We start from the raw sequence: 23515 nt of genomic DNA on the forward strand, positions 1-23515 counted from the left end.
TCAGCTTGTGTGAGGTGGATAAATATTTTATATTAGTGCTCCTAAATGCACACAGTGCTTATGAAATCACTACATTCCTAGATTTTGTGCAATTGCGGCAAGTATATTTGCAGCAGAGTCAAAAAACTTACCCTAATGTTGACTAAATGGTGGCAGAGTTTGGGAATGGGGTTTAACAGGTTTGCAAGCGAGTATTTTCAGTGCAATCAGAAGGAATATCATAATGTTTAAAAAGGTAAAAATATATTGATAAAAATGTTAAAAATTTAATTCTCATTCTACTTTCATAATACCTCATTTATGCACTCTTTTTCAATGCACGAAAAGAATTATTTCCAAAAATTTCACATTAACCAAGAACTTATTCACACAGTAATAAAAAAACATCTAGTATCTCGCTGAAAATTCAAAAATATCTGCAGGAACGAAAAACAATATGCAGTTGATAGATCAAAATGAATGACAATCCCATTAGCTTTTTTTTTCCAATTATATATCCATATTAGCAAAAGTATTTTTTTTTCATTAATTTACCTATTTTAAAGATAATGCTTTATAGATATTAGTCAACAACTAATAGGCCATGCACATATCTACAGCAAGTAGTGCGTACAACATGTGCCTCAGTAATATATATGCATATTCCTTACGGAGTCTAGATTTAATGTAAATACACTATTACCACTTGCCTGTTTGGAACATTTAAAAATGTTGATACAAAATGGGAAGCTCGAGGAATTTTCATCTAAAATTATTCATAAGTGTGAAACTGTAGGTTACACAACATTGGGAATGTTTCAAATATTTGTAGGTTATCCTAAAATTTTGGTGATCATAGTTGGTAAGTTAGTTTAATTGTTTATTTTATTCTGATTATTTATTTATTTTATTTGGTTGATTCTGAACTTAATTTTAGTAATTAGTAAATTATTGATAGTCATACATTAAAAAAAGAAAACTGCTAGCTTTTAAACAAATTAAATCTTAGTGTATTTTTCTGTTCTTAAAATAATATATTTTTAAAAGTAAATTTAAAAATAAATAAATAAATAAATAAATAAAACCAGTTTAGCAGGTTCCTTTGTTTTGTAAAATCAGTATTTTTAGTAATTAAGCGATTATTGTGTATCATATCAGATATTTCAAGTAAAAAATAATAAATTTGCTTTCATGAAAATTCCTACCTAATTTTTGTATGATTTGTTGAAAACCAGAAAATGTTCTTGAAATTTATTATTTCTGTTTTTTAGTTACAATAGTAGTTCAGCCCATTACATTTTGCTTTAATTTAAATTAATGTGCTAAGTATAGTTCATATGGCTGAAATTTTATTTTCACAAAACACTACATTTCGGTATTCTTGTGAAAAATGCATATTTTTTCTACCAAATTGCAACACACGAGTCATGGAAAGTTGCAACTAAAGTCATGGATTTCAAAACTCCAAATGTAGCAGCCTGCACTTGCATGATTTTCAGTGCCTCTGTGTACATAAACACATGTGATTGCCCTACATTATTATTGTTTATCTGGTCTGATCTAATGATTTGATAAAATTTAGGGTTATGATTAAAGGAAGTATATACACATGCAAAATGTCCTCTCCCTCCCTGCAATATAGTGCTCTATTTTCGCTAAAATTTGAATGATTAAACATAGCTCTTCATAGTGAGCCTACTGAAATATATACAGTGGTATTCCCGTAGAATCCTTATATATTATTTCTGTAGCCTGTTTTTGGTTTCTACGCCAAATTTCCCTCAATTCTTGATCGATTTCTTTGATTTACGGCTAATTTTATAGCTTATGGTGCTGGCTACTGACGAAAAATAGACCCAAGGTCTAAAAATTGTTTCTTTTAGCCAAAAAACCTGTTTTAAAGAACCAGAATAAGGTTTTCGGTCAAACTTATAACTTTAATTTGCGCTATGACCGACAGAGCTGAATAGCTTGATCGGCAGAGCGTTCTCTTCGTGACCAGGAGATTACGTGTTCGGGCCCACGTCCGGACAATCTGCAACAAAAAATTAGAGAAATATCGCGCATTACATGAACACTGAATTAAATGAATAACAACTATGAGGGAATAGAATAAATGAGAAGGAAACGCTCCCTGCTGATATGAAAACATTCAGTGATTTTGTGCTAAATTACTTCGAAATTGCACGTGTTTTTTTTTTTTTTTTTTTTGAAGCTTTGGCTCTGGAAAGAAAATTAAAGCATAATGTAAGCGAAAATATAAGTAACAAGTTTAAGATTTCAGACTACAATAGAATTGTTTTTTGTTCAAAAAAAAAATAATAATAATAAATCGTATATTGAAATATATATTCTTCAATGAGTTTTTGACTCTTTGTACAAATAAATAAAATACTACCTCAATTTGAAGGGTAAAATATATATTTTTTCTTCTTTTTGCTAAAAAACAAATAGCTTATCACATTTTTACTACATTCGAAAAGCTACGCTTAAAAAAGAGCATAGTTCAATTTATTTTGTATTTTAACCGTGCTGTTAAATGATGAACACGTGCTGCCATCTAAGTCATAACGGTTCAAGCAGCCTGCGGTAACAAATTGTAAAAATTTTCAAAAAGTAAAACTTTTCTTTTTAATATCTTATCTTATCTATTATTCCCCTCTCATTTTAAAACTTATCAGGCTGGCTAATGACGAAAAATAGACTTACGGTCGAAAAATCAAGTTTTCGAAAACGCCCTTTGCTGTTTCAAAACCTTGATGCAGCCTGTAGTTCTTATGCTTTTTTTTTAAAGCAAAGTTCTAATTCAGTTTTCCAATTTTTTACGTCGCTTTCGACAAAAAAAAAAAAAAAAAAAAAAAAAAAAAAATAGCCTGCGTGTGTGTGTGTTCATATTTTAATAAAGCTTAAAAGCACTGGAATTAGTTGTTTGGTTAAATTGATAAGTTTTTTTCGGTAGAGCTTTCGTCTATTAACAATCTGAACTTCGGGCAAGCTTGGGCTGTCCGACATAATATCAAATGTATATTAGTATTACGCATTACATGTACTCATAACATACACACGTAATAAAATAAATACAGTGGGAATGCTACTTGGTGTTTCGACTCCTTTATGCGGGCTACAGTTATAATTCAGATAAGTTGACTGCTAATCGAAGGGTGTTCTTCCTTTTTTGTTAAGCTTTGACTACATCCAGACCACTCAGCATAATGTAAGCATAAAAAAATATTAGATTTACCTAAAGGAAGTTATTTTGTGCAGAAAAACAGTTTCATTGTATGCTGAAATGTAGATGTTTCTAATAAAAGTGTTCAACCTTTTGTACAAATGAAAAAATACTACGGCCAAATTAAAACTACGAGTTTCACCCAGTAAACCTTTAATTTTTTTATTCGAGCGAATCCTTATATATTATTTCTGTAGCCTGTTTTTGGTTTCTACGCCAGATTTTCCTCAATTCTTGATCGATTTCTTTGATTTACACTTTATTTTAAAGCTTATGGTGCTGGCTACTGACGAAAAATAGACCCACGGTCTAAAAATAGTTTTTTTCAGCCGAAAAACCAGTTTTAAAGAACCAGAATGAGGTTTTCGGTTAAACTTATAACTTTAACTTGCACTATGACCGACAGAGCTGAATAGCTTGATTGGCAGAGCGTTCTCCTCGTAACCAGGAGAGAATGAGCGTTCGGGCCCACGTCCGGACAATCTGCATCAAAAAAATTAGAGAAATATCGCGCATTGCATGAACACTTAATTGAAGTGAATAACAAATATGAGGGAATAGAATAAATGAGAAGGAAATGCTACTTGCTGTTATGAAAACTTGATGCGACTCTGTTCTGAATTGTACGTTTTTTTTTTTTTTTTAAAGCTTTGGCTCTGGTAAGAAAATTAAAGCATAATGTAAGAGCGAAAATATAAGTAACAGGTTTAAGATTTCAGACTATAATAGAATTGTTTTTCGTTCAGAAAAAAATAATAAATCGTATATTGAAATATATATTCTTCTAATGAGTTTTTGACTCTTTGTACAAATAAAAAAAATACTACCTCAATTTGAAGGGTAAAATATATATTTTTTCTACTTTTTGCAAAAAAAAAAAAAAAAAAATATCTTATCACATTTTTACTACATTCGAAAAGCTACGCTTAAAATAGAGCATAGTTCAATTTATTTTGTATTTTAACCGTGCTGTTAAATGATGAACATGTGCTGCCATCTAAGTCATAACGGTTCAAGCTGCCTGCGGTAACGAATTGTAAAAATTTTCAAAAATAAAAACATTTCTCTTCAATATCTTATCTTATATACTGTTCCCTTCTCATTTTAAAACTTATCAGGCTGGCTAATGATGAAAAATAGACTTACGGTCGAAAAATCAAGTTTTCGAAAACGCCCCTTGCTGTTTGAAAACCTTGATGCAGCCTGTAGTTCTTATGCATTTTTTTTTTTTTTTTTGCAAAGTTCTAATGCAGTTTTCCAACTTTTTACGTCGCTTTCGGCAAAAAAAAAACCTGTGTGTGTGTGTGTTCATATTTTAATAAAGCTTAAAAGCACTGGAATTAGTTGTTTGGTTAAATTGATAAGTTTTTTTCAGTAGAGCGTTCGGCTATAAACTATATGAACTTCGGGCAAGCTTGGGCTCTTCGACATAATATCAAATTTATATTAGTATTACGCATTACATGTACTCATAACATACACACGTAAAAAAAATAAATGAAGTGGGAATGCTACTTGGTGTTTCAACTCCGTTATGCAAGCTACAGTTATCATTAAGATAAGTTGACTGTTAATCGAAGGGTGTTCTTCCTTTTTTTAAAGCTCTGACTACATTCAGATCACTCAGCATAATATAAGCATAAAAAAGTATTAGATTTACCTAAAGAAAGTCATTTTTGTACAGAAAAACATTTTCATTGTATGGTGAAATGTAGATGTTTCTAATAGCAGTGTTCAACCTTTTGTACAAATGAAAAAATACTACGCCAAATTAAAGCTACGAGTTACACCCAGTAAACCTTTAATATTTTATTCGCGCAAATACGATATAAAGCATTAAAATTATTATCAACTTCATTAGCAAGAAATCATTTTCTACTCCTCTGCTTTCTGCTGAAAGAAAAATACATTTTGTCTACGTTCGAAAAATTACACTTGAAAAACGAACTTAGTTCAACTGGTTTTGGTTTTGAATTTTAAGTGTTCGATTTAAAAATAAACATGTGCAGGCATTTAAGCCGTAACGGTTAAAGCAAACTTCCGTGTGAAATAGTTCAATATTCAAAGATAACATCACTTATTTTCAATCTAATTTATTACTTCTCTAGAATGTTTGTTTCAATCGCTACGTGAGATCTTCGTCATTCTTTAATCAAATTCCATGCTTTACGAAAAATTTTAAATCGTATCATGCTGGGTAATGACAAAACATAGAAACATGATCTTATTTTTATTATTATTTTTTTTTTTTGGCAAAAAGCTTTTTTGCTGTTTTTTACTACGCATTCCTTCAATGAATAACTTTCGAAAAGGAAGGCGCCATTGCTAGGTTGCTAGGTTTGTTGTGGTGTCGGGCTGTTAATCAGAATGGCGCCAATTCGAATAAATGCCGTGCCAATAAATATCTCTTTAATGTTTCTTTTTTTCCCGTCAGATGCTCACATGGGCAGGACTGTATTTGCCACAACCTGTTTTTTCACATGCACAATTATTGCTTTTTCACGAGTCACTACTCAGCCACACTTTTAATGATATTTAAGTTTGCATTGAAAATATGTACGACCAACAGCTGAGCGATGATCAAATTATCACAAGGTTGTATTTAACGAGGTTTTGTTACTGATGTCTTTAAATTACATGGCTTCTCTTCTGCGCTTACTTTTTTCCGGTTCTTCTTCATAATGTTCTTCCTTTGAAAATTTTAAAGAAAGAAGTGCCTTATAAAGCAATTCGAAGCACAGTGCGGAGTTCCGCACGGGTCGACTAGTCCTTATATATTATTTCTGTAGCCTGTTTTTGGTTTCTACGCCAAATTTCCCTCAATTCTTGATCGATTTCTTTGATTTACGGCTAATTTTATAGCTTATGGTGCTGGCTACTGACGAAAAATAGACCCAAGGTCTAAAAATTGTTTCTTTTAGCCAAAAAACCTGTTTTAAAGAACCAGAATAAGGTTTTCGGTCAAACTTATAACTTTAATTTGCGCTATGACCGACAGAGCTGAATAGCTTGATCGGCAGAGCGTTCTCTTCGTGACCAGGAGATTACGTGTTCGGGCCCACGTCCGGACAATCTGCAACAAAAAATTAGAGAAATATCGCGCATTACATGAACACTGAATTAAATGAATAACAACTATGAGGGAATAGAATAAATGAGAAGGAAACGCTCCCAGCTGATATGAAAACATTCAGTGATTTTGTGCTAAATTACTTCGAAATTGCACGTGTTTTTTTTTTTTTTTTTTTTGAAGCTTTGGCTCTGGAAAGAAAATTAAAGCATAATGTAAGCGAAAATATAAGTAACAAGTTTAAGATTTCAGACTACAATAGAATTGTTTTTTGTTCAAAAAAAAAATAATAATAATAAATCGTATATTGAAATATATATTCTTCAATGAGTTTTTGACTCTTTGTACAAATAAATAAAATACTACCTCAATTTGAAGGGTAAAATATATATTTTTTCTCCTTTTTGCTAAAAAACAAATAGCTTATCACATTTTTACTACATTCGAAAAGCTACGCTTAAAAAAGAGCATAGTTCAATTTATTTTGTATTTTAACCGTGCTGTTAAATGATGAACACGTGCTGCCATCTAAGTCATAACGGTTCAAGCAGCCTGCGGTAACAAATTGTAAAAATTTTCAAAAAGTAAAACTTTTCTTTTTAATATCTTATCTTATATATTATTCCCCTCTCATTTTAAAACTTATCAGGCTGGCTAATGACGAAAAATAGACTTACGGTCGAAAAATCAAGTTTTCGAAAACGCCCTTTGCTGTTTCAAAACCTTGATGCAGCCTGTAGTTCTTATGCTTTTTTTTTAAAGCAAAGTTCTAATTCAGTTTTCCAATTTTTTACGTCGCTTTCGACAAAAAAAAAAAAATAGCCTGCGTGTGTGTGTGTTCATATTTTAATAAAGCTTAAAAGCACTGGAATTAGTTGTTTGGTTAAATTGATAAGTTTTTTTCGGTAGAGCTTTCGTCTATTAACAATCTGAACTTCGGGCAAGCTTGGGCTGTCCGACATAATATCAAATGTATATTAGTATTACGCATTACATGTACTCATAACATACACACGTAATAAAATAAATACAGTGGGAATGCTACTTGGTGTTTCGACTCCTTTATGCGGGCTACAGTTATAATTCGGATAAGTTGACTGCTAATCGAAGGGTGTTCTTCCTTTTTTGTTAAGCTTTGACTACATCCAGACCACTCAGCATAATGTAAGCATAAAAAAATATTAGATTTACCTAAAGGAAGTTCTTTTTGTGCAGAAAAACAGTTTCATTGTATGCTCAAATGTAGATGTTTCTAATAAAAGTGTTCAACCTTTTGTACAAATGAAAAAATACTACGGCCAAATTAAAACTACGAGTTTCACCCAGTAAACCTTTAATTTTTTTATTCGAGCGAATATGATATAAAGCATTAAAATTATTATCAACTTCACTAGCAAGAAATCATTTTCTACTGCTCTGCTTTCTGCTGAAATAAAAAAATACATTTTGTCTACTTTCGAAAAATTACACTTAAAAAACGGACTCAGTTCAACTGGTTTTGGTTTTTGAATTTTAAGTGTTCGATTAAAAGACAAACATGTGCGGGCATTTAAGTCGTAACGGTTAAAGCAATCTTCTATGTGAAATAGTTCAATACTCAAAGATAAAAACTTATTTTCAATCTAAGTTATTACTTCTCTAGAATGCTTATTTCAATCGCTACGTGAGATCTTCGTCATTCTTTAATCGAATTCCATGCTTTACGAATAATTTTAAATCGTATCATGCTGGTTAATGACAAAATATAGAAGCATGATCTTATTATTATTATTATTATTATTTGGCAAATCGCTTTTTCTGCTATTTTTTACCACGCATTCCTTCAATGAATAGTTTTTGAATAGGAAGGCGCAATTGCTAGGTTTGTTGGAGTGTCGGGCTGTTAATTAGAATGGCGCCAATTCGAATCCGTGCCAATAAATATCTCTCTAATGTTTCTTTTTTTTCCTGTCTGATGCTCACATACGCAGGACTGTATTTGCCACAACCTGTTTTTTCACATGCACAATTACTGCTTTTTCACGAGTCACTACTCAGCCACACTTTTAATGATATTTATGTTTGCATTGAAAATACGTACAACCAAAAGGTGAGCGATGATCAAATTATCACGGCGTTGTATTTAGCGAGGTTTTGTTACTGATGTCTTAAAATTACATGCCTTCTCTTCTGCGCTTACTTTTTTTCGGTTCTTCTTCATAATGTTCTTCCTTTGAAATTTTTAAAAAGCGAAATGCCTTATGAAACGATTCGAAGCATAGTGCGGAGTTCCGCACGGGTCGACTAGTCCTTATATATTATTTCTGTAGCCTGTTTTTGGTTTCTACGCCAAATTTCCCTCAATTCTTGATCGATTTCTTTGATTTACGGCTTATTTTATAGCTTATGGTGCTGGCTACTGACGAAAAATAGACCCAAGGTCTGAAAATTGTTTCTTTTAGCCGAAAAACCTGTTTTAAAGAACCAGAATGAGGTTTTCGGTCAAACTTATAACTTTAATTTGCGCTGTGACCGACAGAGCTGAGTAGCTTGATCGGCAGAGCGTTCTCTTCGTAACCAGGAGATTACGTGTTCGGGCCCACGTCCGAACAATCTGCAACAAAAAAATTAGAGAAATATCGCGCATTACATGAACACTGAATTAAATGAATAACAACTATGAGGGAATAGAATAAATGAGAAGGAAACGCTCCCTGCTGATATGAAAACATTCAGTGATTTTGTGCTAAATTACTTCGAAATTGCACGTGTTTTTTTTTTTTTTTTTTGAAGCTTTGGCTCTGGAAAGAAAATTAAAGCATAATGTAAGCGAAAATATAAGTAACAAGTTTAAGATTTCAGACTACAATAGAATTGTTTTTTGTTCAAAAAAAAATAATAATAATAAATCGTATATTGAAATATATATTCTTCAATGAGTTTTTGACTCTTTGTACAAATAAATAAAATACTACCTCAATTTGAAGGGTAAAATATATATTTTTTCTTCTTTTTGCTAAAAAACAAATAGCTTATCACATTTTTACTACATTCGAAAAGCTACGCTTAAAAAAGAGCATAGTTCAATTTATTTTGTATTTTAACCGTGCTGTTAAATGATGAACACGTGCTGCCATCTAAGTCATAACGGTTCAAGCAGCCTGCGGTAACAAATTGTAAAAATTTTCAAAAAGTAAAACTTTTCTTTTTAATATCTTATCTTATCTATTATTCCCCTCTCATTTTAAAACTTATCAGGCTGGCTAATGACGAAAAATAGACTTACGGTCGAAAAATCAAGTTTTCGAAAACGCCCTTTGCTGTTTCAAAACCTTGATGCAGCCTGTAGTTCTTATGCTTTTTTTTTAAAGCAAAGTTCTAATTCAGTTTTCCAATTTTTTACGTCGCTTTCGACAAAAAAAAAAAAAAAAAAAAAAAAAAAATAGCCTGCGTGTGTGTGTGTTCATATTTTAATAAAGCTTAAAAGCACTGGAATTAGTTGTTTGGTTAAATTGATAAGTTTTTTTCGGTAGAGCTTTCGTCTATTAACAATCTGAACTTCGGGCAAGCTTGGGCTGTCCGACATAATATCAAATGTATATTAGTATTACGCATTACATGTACTCATAACATACACACGTAATAAAATAAATACAGTGGGAATGCTACTTGGTGTTTCGACTCCTTTATGCGGGCTACAGTTATAATTCAGATAAGTTGACTGCTAATCGAAGGGTGTTCTTCCTTTTTTGTTAAGCTTTGACTACATCCAGACCACTCAGCATAATGTAAGCATAAAAAAATATTAGATTTACCTAAAGGAAGTTCTTTTTGTGCAGAAAAACAGTTTCATTGTATGCTGAAATGTAGATGTTTCTAATAAAAGTGTTCAACCTTTTGTACAAATGAAAAAATACTACGGCCAAATTAAAACTACGAGTTTCACCCAGTAAACCTTTAATTTTTTTATTCGAGCGAATCCTTATATATTATTTCTGTAGCCTGTTTTTGGTTTCTACGCCAGATTTTCCTCAATTCTTGATCGATTTCTTTGATTTACACTTTATTTTAAAGCTTATGGTGCTGGCTACTGACGAAAAATAGACCCACGGTCTAAAAATAGTTTTTTTCAGCCGAAAAACCAGTTTTAAAGAACCAGAATGAGGTTTTCGGTTAAACTTATAACTTTAACTTGCACTATGACCGACAGAGCTGAATAGCTTGATTGGCAGAGCGTTCTCCTCGTAACCAGGAGAGAATGAGCGTTCGGGCCCACGTCCGGACAATCTGCATCAAAAAAATTAGAGAAATATCGCGCATTGCATGAACACTTAATTGAAGTGAATAACAAATATGAGGGAATAGAATAAATGAGAAGGAAATGCTACTTGCTGTTATGAAAACTTGATGCGACTCTGTTCTGAATTGTACGTTTTTTTTTTTTTTTAAAGCTTTGGCTCTGGTAAGAAAATTAAAGCATAATGTAAGAGCGAAAATATAAGTAACAGGTTTAAGATTTCAGACTATAATAGAATTGTTTTTCGTTCAGAAAAAAATAATAAATCGTATATTGAAATATATATTCTTCTAATGAGTTTTTGACTCTTTGTACAAATAAAAAAAATACTACCTCAATTTGAAGGGTAAAATATATATTTTTTCTACTTTTTGCAAAAAAAAAAAAAAAAAATATCTTATCACATTTTTACTACATTCGAAAAGCTACGCTTAAAATAGAGCATAGTTCAATTTATTTTGTATTTTAACCGTGCTGTTAAATGATGAACATGTGCTGCCATCTAAGTCATAACGGTTCAAGCTGCCTGCGGTAACGAATTGTAAAAATTTTCAAAAATAAAAACATTTCTCTTCAATATCTTATCTTATATACTGTTCCCTTCTCATTTTAAAACTTATCAGGCTGGCTAATGATGAAAAATAGACTTACGGTCGAAAAATCAAGTTTTCGAAAACGCCCCTTGCTGTTTGAAAACCTTGATGCAGCCTGTAGTTCTTATGCATTTTTTTTTTTTTTTTTGCAAAGTTCTAATGCAGTTTTCCAACTTTTTACGTCGCTTTCGGCAAAAAAAAACCTGTGTGTGTGTGTGTTCATATTTTAATAAAGCTTAAAAGCACTGGAATTAGTTGTTTGGTTAAATTGATAAGTTTTTTTCAGTAGAGCGTTCGGCTATAAACTATATGAACTTCGGGCAAGCTTGGGCTCTTCGACATAATATCAAATTTATATTAGTATTACGCATTACATGTACTCATAACATACACACGTAAAAAAAATAAATGAAGTGGGAATGCTACTTGGTGTTTCAACTCCGTTATGCAAGCTACAGTTATCATTAAGATAAGTTGACTGTTAATCGAAGGGTGTTCTTCCTTTTTTTAAAGCTCTGACTACATTCAGATCACTCAGCATAATATAAGCATAAAAAAGTATTAGATTTACCTAAAGAAAGTCATTTTTGTACAGAAAAACATTTTCATTGTATGGTGAAATGTAGATGTTTCTAATAGCAGTGTTCAACCTTTTGTACAAATGAAAAAATACTACGCCAAATTAAAGCTACGAGTTACACCCAGTAAACCTTTAATATTTTATTCGCGCAAATACGATATAAAGCATTAAAATTATTATCAACTTCATTAGCAAGAAATCATTTTCTACTCCTCTGCTTTCTGCTGAAAGAAAAATACATTTTGTCTACGTTCGAAAAATTACACTTGAAAAACGAACTTAGTTCAACTGGTTTTGGTTTTGAATTTTAAGTGTTCGATTTAAAAATAAACATGTGCAGGCATTTAAGCCGTAACGGTTAAAGCAAACTTCCGTGTGAAATAGTTCAATATTCAAAGATAACATCACTTATTTTCAATCTAATTTATTACTTCTCTAGAATGTTTGTTTCAATCGCTACGTGAGATCTTCGTCATTCTTTAATCAAATTCCATGCTTTACGAAAAATTTTAAATCGTATCATGCTGGGTAATGACAAAACATAGAAACATGATCTTATTTTTATTATTATTTTTTTTTTTTTGGCAAAAAGCTTTTTTGCTGTTTTTTACTACGCATTCCTTCAATGAATAACTTTCGAAAAGGAAGGCGCCATTGCTAGGTTGCTAGGTTTGTTGTGGTGTCGGGCTGTTAATCAGAATGGCGCCAATTCGAATAAATGCCGTGCCAATAAATATCTCTTTAATGTTTCTTTTTTTCCCGTCAGATGCTCACATGGGCAGGACTGTATTTGCCACAACCTGTTTTTTCACATGCACAATTATTGCTTTTTCACGAGTCACTACTCAGCCACACTTTTAATGATATTTAAGTTTGCATTGAAAATATGTACGACCAACAGCTGAGCGATGATCAAATTATCACAAGGTTGTATTTAACGAGGTTTTGTTACTGATGTCTTTAAATTACATGGCTTCTCTTCTGCGCTTACTTTTTTCCGGTTCTTCTTCATAATGTTCTTCCTTTGAAAATTTTAAAGAAAGAAGTGCCTTATAAAGCAATTCGAAGCACAGTGCGGAGTTCCGCACGGGTCGACTAGTCCTTATATATTATTTCTGTAGCCTGTTTTTGGTTTCTACGCCAAATTTCCCTCAATTCTTGATCGATTTCTTTGATTTACGGCTAATTTTATAGCTTATGGTGCTGGCTACTGACGAAAAATAGACCCAAGGTCTAAAAATTGTTTCTTTTAGCCAAAAAACCTGTTTTAAAGAACCAGAATAAGGTTTTCGGTCAAACTTATAACTTTAATTTGCGCTATGACCGACAGAGCTGAATAGCTTGATCGGCAGAGCGTTCTCTTCGTGACCAGGAGATTACGTGTTCGGGCCCACGTCCGGACAATCTGCAACAAAAAATTAGAGAAATATCGCGCATTACATGAACACTGAATTAAATGAATAACAACTATGAGGGAATAGAATAAATGAGAAGGAAACGCTCCCTGCTGATATGAAAACATTCAGTGATTTTGTGCTAAATTACTTCGAAATTGCACGTGTTTTTTTTTTTTTTTTTTTTTTGAAGCTTTGGCTCTGGAAAGAAAATTAAAGCATAATGTAAGCGAAAATATAAGTAACAAGTTTAAGATTTCAGACTACAATAGAATTGTTTTTTGTTCAAAAAAAAATAATAATAATAAATCGTATATTGAAATATATATTCTTCAATGAGTTTTTGACTCTTTGTACAAATAAATAAAATACTACCTCAATTTGAAGGGTAAAATATATATTTTTTCTCCTTTTTGCTAAAAAACAAATAGCTTATCACATTTTTACTACATTCGAAAAGCTACGCTTAAAAAAGAGCATAGTTCAATTTATTTTGTATTTTAACCGTGCTGTTAAATGATGAACACGTGCTGCCATCTAAGTCATAACGGTTCAAGCAGCCTGCGGTAACAAATTGTAAAAATTTTCAAAAAGTAAAACTTTTCTTTTTAATATCTTATCTTATATATTATTCCCCTCTCATTTTAAAACTTATCAGGCTGGCTAATGACGAAAAATAGACTTACGGTCGAAAAATCAAGTTTTCGAAAACGCCCTTTGCTGTTTCAAAACCTTGATGCAGCCTGTAGTTCTTATGCTTTTTTTTTAAAGCAAAGTTCTAATTCAGTTTTCCATTTTTTTACGTCGCTTTCGACAAAAAAAAAAAAAATAGCCTGCGTGTGTGTGTGTTCATATTTTAATAAAGCTTAAAAGCACTGGAATTAGTTGTTTGGTTAAATTGATAAGTTTTTTTCGGTAGAGCTTTCGTCTATTAACAATCTGAACTTCGGGCAAGCTTGGGCTGTCCGACATAATATCAAATGTATATTAGTATTACGCATTACATGTACTCATAACATACACACGTAATAAAATAAATACAGTGGGAATGCTACTTGGTGTTTCGACTCCTTTATGCGGGCTACAGTTATAATTCGGATAAGTTGACTGCTAATCGAAGGGTGTTCTTCCTTTTTTGTTAAGCTTTGACTACATCCAGACCACTCAGCATAATGTAAGCATAAAAAAATATTAGATTTACCTAAAGGAAGTTCTTTTTGTGCAGAAAAACAGTTTCATTGTATGCTCAAATGTAGATGTTTCTAATAAAAGTGTTCAACCTTTTGTACAAATGAAAAAATACTACGGCCAAATTAAAACTACGAGTTTCACCCAGTAAACCTTTAATTTTTTTATTCGAGCGAATATGATATAAAGCATTAAAATTATTATCAACTTCACTAGCAAGAAATCATTTTCTACTGCTCTGCTTTCTGCTGAAATAAAAAAATACATTTTGTCTACTTTCGAAAAATTACACTTAAAAAACGGACTCAGTTCAACTGGTTTTGGTTTTTGAATTTTAAGTGTTCGATTAAAAGACAAACATGTGCGGGCATTTAAGTCGTAACGGTTAAAGCAATCTTCTATGTGAAATAGTTCAATACTCAAAGATAAAAACTTATTTTCAATCTAAGTTATTACTTCTCTAGAATGCTTATTTCAATCGCTACGTGAGATCTTCGTCATTCTTTAATCGAATTCCATGCTTTACGAATAATTTTAAATCGTATCATGCTGGTTAATGACAAAATATAGAAGCATGATCTTATTATTATTATTATTATTATTTGGCAAATCGCTTTTTCTGTTTTTTTTTACCACGCATTCCTTCAATGAATAGTTTTTGAATAGGAAGGCGCAATTGCTAGGTTTGTTGGAGTGTCGGGCTGTTAATTAGAATGGCGCCAATTCGAATCCGTGCCAATAAATATCTCTCTAATGTTTCTTTTTTTTCCTGTCTGATGCTCACATACGCAGGACTGTATTTGCCACAACCTGTTTTTTCACATGCACAATTACTGCTTTTTCACGAGTCACTACTCAGCCACACTTTTAATGATATTTATGTTTGCATTGAAAATACGTACAACCAAAAGGTGAGCGATGATCAAATTATCACGGCGTTGTATTTAGCGAGGTTTTGTTACTGATGTCTTAAAATTACATGCCTTCTCTTCTGCGCTTACTTTTTTTCGGTTCTTCTTCATAATGTTCTTCCTTTGAAATTTTTAAAAAGCGAAATGCCTTATGAAACGATTCGAAGCATAGTGCGGAGTTCCGCACGGGTCGACTAGTCCTTATATATTATTTCTGTAGCCTGTTTTTGGTTTCTACGCCAAATTTCCCTCAATTCTTGATCGATTTCTTTGATTTACGGCTTATTTTATAGCTTATGGTGCTGGCTACTGACGAAAAATAGACCCAAGGTCTGAAAATTGTTTCTTTTAGCCGAAAAACCTGTTTTAAAGAACCAGAATGAGGTTTTCGGTCAAACTTATAACTTTAATTTGCGCTGTGACCGACAGAGCTGAGTAGCTTGATCGGCAGAGCGTTCTCTTCGTAACCAGGAGATTACGTGTTCGGGCCCACGTCCGAACAATCTGCAACAAAAAAATTAGAGAAATATCGCGCATTACATGAACACTGAATTAAATGAATAACAACTATGAGGGAATAGAATAAATGAAAAGGAAACGCTCCCTGCTGATATGAAAACATTCAGTGATTTTGTGCTAAATTACTTCGAAATTGCACGTGTTTTTCTTTTTTTTTTTTTTTTTTTGAAGCTTTGGCTCTGGAAAGAAAATTAAAGCATAATGTAAGCGAAAATATAAGTAACAGGTTTAAGATTTCAGACTACAATAGAATTGTTTTTTGTTCAGAAAAAAAAATAATAAATCGTATATTGAAATATATATTCTTCTAATGAGTTTTTGACTCTTTGTACAAATAAATAAAATACTACCTCAATTTGAAGGGTAAAATATATATTTTTTCTTCTTTTTGCTAAAAAAAATAGCTTATCACATTTTTACTACATTCGAAAGCATAGTTCAATTTATTTTGTATTTTAACCGTGCTGTTAAATGATGAACACGTGCTGCCATCTAAGTTATAACGGTTTAAGCAGCCTGCGATAACAAATTGTAAAAATTTTCAAAAATAAAAACATTTTTCTTCAATATCTTATCTCATATATTAATCCCCTCTCATTTTAAAACTTATCAGGCTGGCTGGCCAATGACGAAAAAAAGACTTACGGTCGAAAATTCAAGTTTTCGAAATCGCCTCTTGCTGTTTCAAAACCTTGATGCTGCCTGTAGTTCTTATGCATTTTTTAAAGCAAAGTTCTAATGCAGTTTTCCATTTTTTACGTCGCTTTCGGCAAAAAAAAAAGCCTTTGTGTGTGTTCATATTTTAATAAAGCTTAACAGCACTGGACTTAGTTGTTCGGTTTAATAGATAAGTTTTTTTCGGTAGAGCGTTCGGCTATAAACTATCTGAACTTCGGGCAAGCTTGGGCTGTCCGACATAATATCAAATTTATATTAGTATTACGCATTACATGTGCTCATAACATACACACCTAATAAAATAAATGCAGTAGGAATGCTACTTGGTATTTCGACTCCTTTATGCAGGCTACAGTTATCATTCGGATAAGTTGATTGTTAATCGAACTGTGTTCTTTGACTACATCCAGACCACTCAACATAATGTAAGCATAAAAAAGTATTAGATTTACCTAAAGAAATCTTTTTTGTGCAGAAAAACATTTTTATTGTATGCTAAAATGTAGATGTTTCTAATAGCAGTGTTCGACCTTTTGTACAAATGAAAAATTACTACGCCCGATTAAAACTACGAGTTTCACTCAGTAAACCTTTAACTTTTTATTCGCGCGAATACGATATAAAGCATTAAAAGTATTATCAACTTCATTAGCAAGAAATTATTTTCTACTCCTCTGCTTTCTGCTTACTTCTCTAAAATGTTTGTTTCAATCGCTACGTGAGATCTTCGTCATTCTTTATTCAAATTCCATGCTTTACGAATAATTTTAAATCGTATCATGCTGGTTAATGACAAAACATAGAAGCATGATCTTATTATTATTATTATTATTTTTTTTTTTTGGCAAAAAGCTTTTTTGCTGTTTTTTACTACGCATTCCTTCAATGAATAGCTTTCGAAAAGGAAGGCGCAATTGCTAGATTTGTTGGGGTGTCGGGCTGTTAGTCAGAATGGCGCCAATGCGAATACGTGCCAATAATTATCTCTTTAATGTTTCTTTTTTTCCCGTCAGATGCTGACATGTGCAGGACTGTATTTGCCACAACCTGTTTTTTCACATGCACAATTATTGCTTTTTCACGAGTTACCACTCAGCCACACTTTTAATGACATTTATTATTGCATTGAAAATATGTACGATTAAAAGGGGAGCTATGATCAAATTATCACAACGTTGTATTTAACGAGGTTTTGTTACTGATGTCTTTAAATTACATGCCTTCTCTTCTGCGTTTACTTTTTTTCGGTTCTTCTTCATAATGTTCTTCCTTTGAAATTCTTAAAGAGCGAAATGCCTTATGAAACGATTTGAAGCACAGTGCGGAGTTCCGCACGGGTCGACTAGTATACTCCATATATGCCGTATACTCTCAAACAATTTTTAGACATTTAGTGTATACCCTCAAACTGCATAAATTTTCCTATTATAATATATTATGTATATGATCACGTACACAAATTGTGCGAAGTAGATTACTGGACGTATACCCTCAGAAAAATTGATGGGGACATCACTGAATATATATACAGTGGAGCTTCGTAACTCGTCACCCCAAGGGAAATTGAAAACTTGTTGATTCAAGTGGATGTCAATTTACTGAGGTTCCATAATTGTAATTCCTGAAGAGTTTCTGTATCACTTTCATTAACCAAGGCTGCGGAGTCAAAGACTGATAGATTTTAGGACAAAAGAGTAAGATTCAGGAGTCGAAAGTTTGAAATTTCAAGCGTCAGTCATTTTCTCCCTGAGCCCGCAACTCTGCCAGTGCTAGCGGAGTCGGAGTCGAAGGATATGAAATTTCCAGCGTCAGAGCCGGTCATCACCCCCCTTACACCACAGGCCTGTCACTTTCTAATGCTTAACATTTACATCATGAAAACTAATTCCAGTATATGAATTTTCTTATTTTGAAAAGTGCATAATAAATCCATAATTTTTGAAAAGAGATAATAAAGATTCTTGTCAGACAGATCTGAATTCACACCCCAAGGGAACATGAAAACATGTCGACTGAAGCGGAAGTCAACTTACTGAGGTTCCGTAATTGTAATTCCTAAAGAGTTTCGGTATCACTTACCAGGGCTGCGGAGTCGATGACTGACATATTTTGGGGCAAAGGAGTCAACTTCAAGAGTCTGAGTCGGTCATTTTTTCTCAAAACCCGAAACTCTGCCACTGCTAGTGGCGTCGGAGTCGAAGAATCTAAACTTCCCTGATTCATGGTCGATCATTTTTTCCCTCTACACTGAAGCCTTGTCACTTACAAATGCTTGACATTCACATTATGAAAGCTCATTCCAGTAAATGAATTTTCTTATATTGAAAAGTACATAATCACCATTATTTTTTGAAAAGAGATGAAACAGATTCTTGTCACGTTTGGTAAGATAAAGTCCGGCTCACCTTTGTTTGAAAAACATGTCATGGTGCCACCTTTCTCTAGAGGACATTTATCCTACCCTTTGCCAGCCTTTTAGAATTGCACTAACAGCACAGAGTGTGGTGGCTGACTCCCCTGGATAAAAATGGAATTTTCTAAAAGAGCTTCCCAGAAAAGGATTGACTGACCAAGAAATCACAGCTTAAGGTTCTGAGAAAAGGTCAGTATGAAAGAATGTTTAAAGAAAAAAATGTGGACTAGAATAGCAATTATTTTTTACATTTTGAGCCAAAGGCTCTAAATTTTCTGATGTCGGAGTCGGAGTCGTTCATTTCCAATCTGACTCCGCAGCTCTAGTTTATATAGCTGTTAGGATGTTTATAAATTTCTTAAATGTATATGTAATTAATAAAAACAATCAAAAATCTATTTTCAATGTAATATGACCAAATTTCATCAAATCTCTTCTGCTATAAAATTAGTCCGGGCCCACTGGAGCGCTCAGACCCCATGCAGTTTTCCCTTTTCTCCAATCCTCACTCAGACCCTGATAATGTCCATGTTTTTTTTGTTTTTCTTCTCAAGAACTTGCATTACTGATATAATTTATTGTATAGAGTGTTCAGATGTTCGAATAGCATAAGTCGATAAAATAAATGAAAATTAAAAGAAAAATCATCCTGTCCTAGAATATTTCTTAAATTTAAAAAATAATGATAAAGTATCAACTATATATAAAATCTAAAAATGTTTAATGCTAATATTTTTTTAAATTTATTTCCAGGTTGGGGCCATCCGTGAAAAAAGAGGTTTCAAAAACATGCATGAAGCAAATGTCCTGTTCAGAGAAATCAAATTTCATGATAGCGATAATTGTGATTGAAATACATAAGACAAAAATATTTATGTGACTTTATATGCAACATTTTCATTTAAATTTTTTTTAAAAATAACGAACTTTAAAAAGAAGAATGAAAATAGTGAGATTATCATTTTTTTCAACATTCGTCATATTAACTATGTATTCAATCTTATACTATGCATATAGCGATTTTCCAAACTTCTTTGTGCAAAACTTTGAGGAAGCACGTAAAGAAGTAATTGAAAGAAATTATCTTTTGCTAACCGAAGGTTGTAAAGTGCCGAAGTACGATCCCTTTGATCCAACAGTAATCGAATATTACTCAGAAAGAAGCGGTGACATTCCCTGTAAAGGCAAAAAATACTTAGATGTCGACGACAATCGTGTTATTTTGTTAACTGATGATTTTAAAAAAGATTTTGAGAACGACACCATAGCATGTGTTTATAAGCCAATCATCAGAAACCCCAAAAACTCAACTTTAAGAGCTGATAATAAAATCGAATATGGTGATGAAGGTGAATTAAAAATGGGAGAACTCTTACCTTCAGAATTCGTGAACGTTGTCTGTAAAGTTCACGATGAAGTCGTATACGAAGATTTTTTGGCGGCAACTCCTTTAAAAGCAGGTGTGGAAAAAAGATGCGAAGAAAAATGGTCAAAACAGAACATCAGCAATAAATTAAACATTATCGTGATAGGTATTGATTCTGTTTCTAAGCTAAACTTTGAAAGACATTTTAAGCTAACAGTAGAATATTTGCGCAAGAATCTTTCTACATTTGAGTTTCATGGGTACATAAAAGTGGCGGACAATACAATTCCGAATTTGACGCCGTTGTTGACGGGACATTTCATAGAGCATTATTACACGTCTTCCAACCAGGATAGATATTTCGATGATTTAGACTTTATATGGAAAAATTTTTCATCTCTTGGCTACAGAACACTCTTTACTGAAGATGCACCAGCTATGGCAACATATAACCACAAAAAAAAAGGGTTTCCAGTATCCTCCATCAGATTATTTCTTCAGGCCATTTACACTCGCAATAGAAGATAGTCCATGGTGGAAAAGTAGCAAAACGGATTGTTTCCAGGCAAAACCTGAGATTCGTGTGCTTTTTGATTATTTGAGAAGTTTCCTGTCCACAATGAAAAATAGACCATTCTTTGCTTTTACTTGGGCAGCTAGATTAACCCATGACTATTTGAACAAAGCTGGATTAGCTGATAAACCATCATTCGAACTACTGCGAGATATCAATGAAATGGGGCTTCTAAATACAAGTATGCTTATTTTCATGAGCGACCATGGAATTAGATTTGGTGACATACGAAAAACATACATCGGCAAGATTGAAGAAAGAATGCCGTTCTTGTTCCTTTCGTTTCCCCCTTGGTTCCTAAAAACTTACCCAAAAGTAGCCAAGTATTTGGAAATTAATCAAAAGCGTTTGACAACACCTTTCGATGTACACGAAACTTTAGTGGATGTGTATCAAATTATTTCTGGAAAATTAGATTACAGCTCTACACCGTATGGGAAAAGCCTCTTCAGAGAAATTCCTTTGGAGAGAAACTGCAAAACTGCCTACATATTACCACACTGGTGTGTTTGCCATGATTATCGCAAGATGTCTACTGATGAGATATTGTCAATCAGGGCTGCCAACTCACTTTTAGAAAAAGTTAACAATCTGACTCATCCATATCGAAATGTGTGCGCCTTTTTGAAAATTGACAAAGTATTAGACGTTAGAGCAAGTATACCAATCACCGTTATGCTTAAACTTGACGAACTCAAATATTCTGGTGACGAGAATTTCATAGTTTATGGAGAGAAAACCAATCCATATGTCGAGTTGCTGGTAACGGTGAAAGCAAATCCGGGTGGTGCTGAGTTTGAAAGCACAATTCGCTCTTTCAGAGACCGCTCCGAAGTGTTGGGTGTGAGTCGGATAAATAAGTACGGAAACCAAGGTGACTGTGTGAACGATTCAGATTTGCAGAAATACTGTTATTGTTATTAAAAAAGGAAAAACATTAATTGGCCGACATTATTTCTGTAACCGTAAACTTTTTCTGATCAATATGGTTTCATTTGGAATTACCGAATGTGTCATCCTATGTACATCGCTCTGCGCGGATATGTATACAGGGTTTTTCATATTCAATAGAACAGGAAGAAATACATCTGTGGACGTTGTATTTATTTCCTTTTAACAAGTCACATCCTTATACATCGCAACTGTCACAGAGCCTCTCTCAAAGACATGGAGGGGTGTGCGGCCAACTAACATGATGTCTGACCAGACCGCCAAACCAACACCGCCATAATGGTCGATTTTGCGGATATTGGAGGGAAGGTAGCGGGATCCTATTCCTATTCAAATGAGCGCCGGACAATAATAGTCGGTTAAGATGAACCGGGACCCGCTACCTGCTCTCCCAATATCTGCAAAATCGACCATTATGGCGGTGGTGGTTTAGCGGTCTGGGCAGACATAATGTTGGATTGCCGCACACCCCTCCATGTCTTTGAGAGAGGTTCTGTGACAGTTGCGAAGTATAGGGATGTGACTTTGGAACCCTCTGCTTACCTCTTGAGGGGCACTGCTAACCCTGAGCTAATTTTAATGGATGTTAACGCAAGTCCATATAGAGGTCTTCTGGTCGACGAATTTCTGGAAGGGAGGATATTCACTGGATGGATTGGCCAAGCAGATCTCTAGATTACAACCCTACAGAGCATGTCTGGGACGCTCTCGGGAGGGCAATCGCAATTCGCCACACCCCTCCGGGGACCCTCCACAGCCTGAGAACAGCGTTAATGAACGAGTGGAAACAATTGCCCTAGAATCTCATAAACTGCTTCATTTCCAGTATGGAGCCACACTGCGAGGCCTATATGTCTGTTAGAGGGGACCATACCACCTACTAACCCATTTTTTGTTCAATTTTGCAACTGCTGTTTCATACCATTCGACTCTAGCTTGTGTTATTTATGATCATGCGTGTGTATTTTAAATTTCGGGTGGTTATTTGTTTTGTATTGTTTCAATATATGTACAGTCATAGAAAAAAAAAACGAAACACTCGATCGTATTCGAAGGCTATTGACACTAGAGACACGTGTAAGGTTTATTGTTTCGGGAATAACAACTTCTTTATAATTATGTTTAAAAAATTTTGTTAAGGGGTCGTCTTCTTATTAAAAAGAGCATCAACTTAAAAATTTTCAATGAGGACCCCCCTTTTTATTACATATTTGTAATCAGCATCTTTTTTTAACTTTAAATACAAAATTTTGTTGAATTCGATCCAGCCGTTTCTTCAGAATCGAGTTTTGAAAAGGTCGTCTCGTAACGTTAAAACGTATTTCGATATTTTTTCTCATAACACAAAAACTAGATTAGGCACTGCAAAGATTGTTTTTTTTATATCAAAATATGAATTGACCCAATAATAAAAACATCATTTACCAAAAATGCAAATTTAATTTTTTTATGAATTATTATAATATTTTTTGAAAAAAAAAAATGATCTCAAACCATATTAAATTTTAACAGAGAAACAATCTAGAATACCTCTTTTGAGAGAATCCAAAATTTGAGCTCAAAAATAATCAGTAGTTTTCGAGCTATGCTTAAAAATTCATTTTTACTCACTTTATGGGACCGTATACTTTTTTGAAACAGAAATTACGAAAGTTAGTTTCTTCGTAAAAAAAGAAGAAAATTTTTCAACAAAATAAGCAAACCAATTATAACGTGATTTTTCCACATTAGAGTTACTTCTAGGAATTTTTTTAATGTAAAAATGTATTCGCTGTCTCTGCAGATGAACAACAC

General features: G+C 33.1%; 1 protein-coding gene across 1 annotated transcript; it reads left to right on the top strand.

The window, feature by feature from the left end:
• Positions 1 to 19633: 19633 nt before the first annotated feature.
• On the top strand, positions 19634 to 21818 carry LOC129227876 (uncharacterized). The gene is given in 2 exon segments (XM_054862495.1): positions 19634 to 20652; positions 20654 to 21818. Coding segments are annotated over 2 exon segments (1923 nt in total). The 5' UTR covers positions 19634 to 19770; the 3' UTR covers positions 21695 to 21818.
• Positions 21819 to 23515: the final 1697 nt, after the last annotated feature.

Source organism: Uloborus diversus, chromosome 8, assembly GCF_026930045.1.
Source record: "Uloborus diversus isolate 005 chromosome 8, Udiv.v.3.1, whole genome shotgun sequence".
NCBI lineage: Eukaryota > Metazoa > Arthropoda > Arachnida > Araneae > Uloboridae > Uloborus > Uloborus diversus.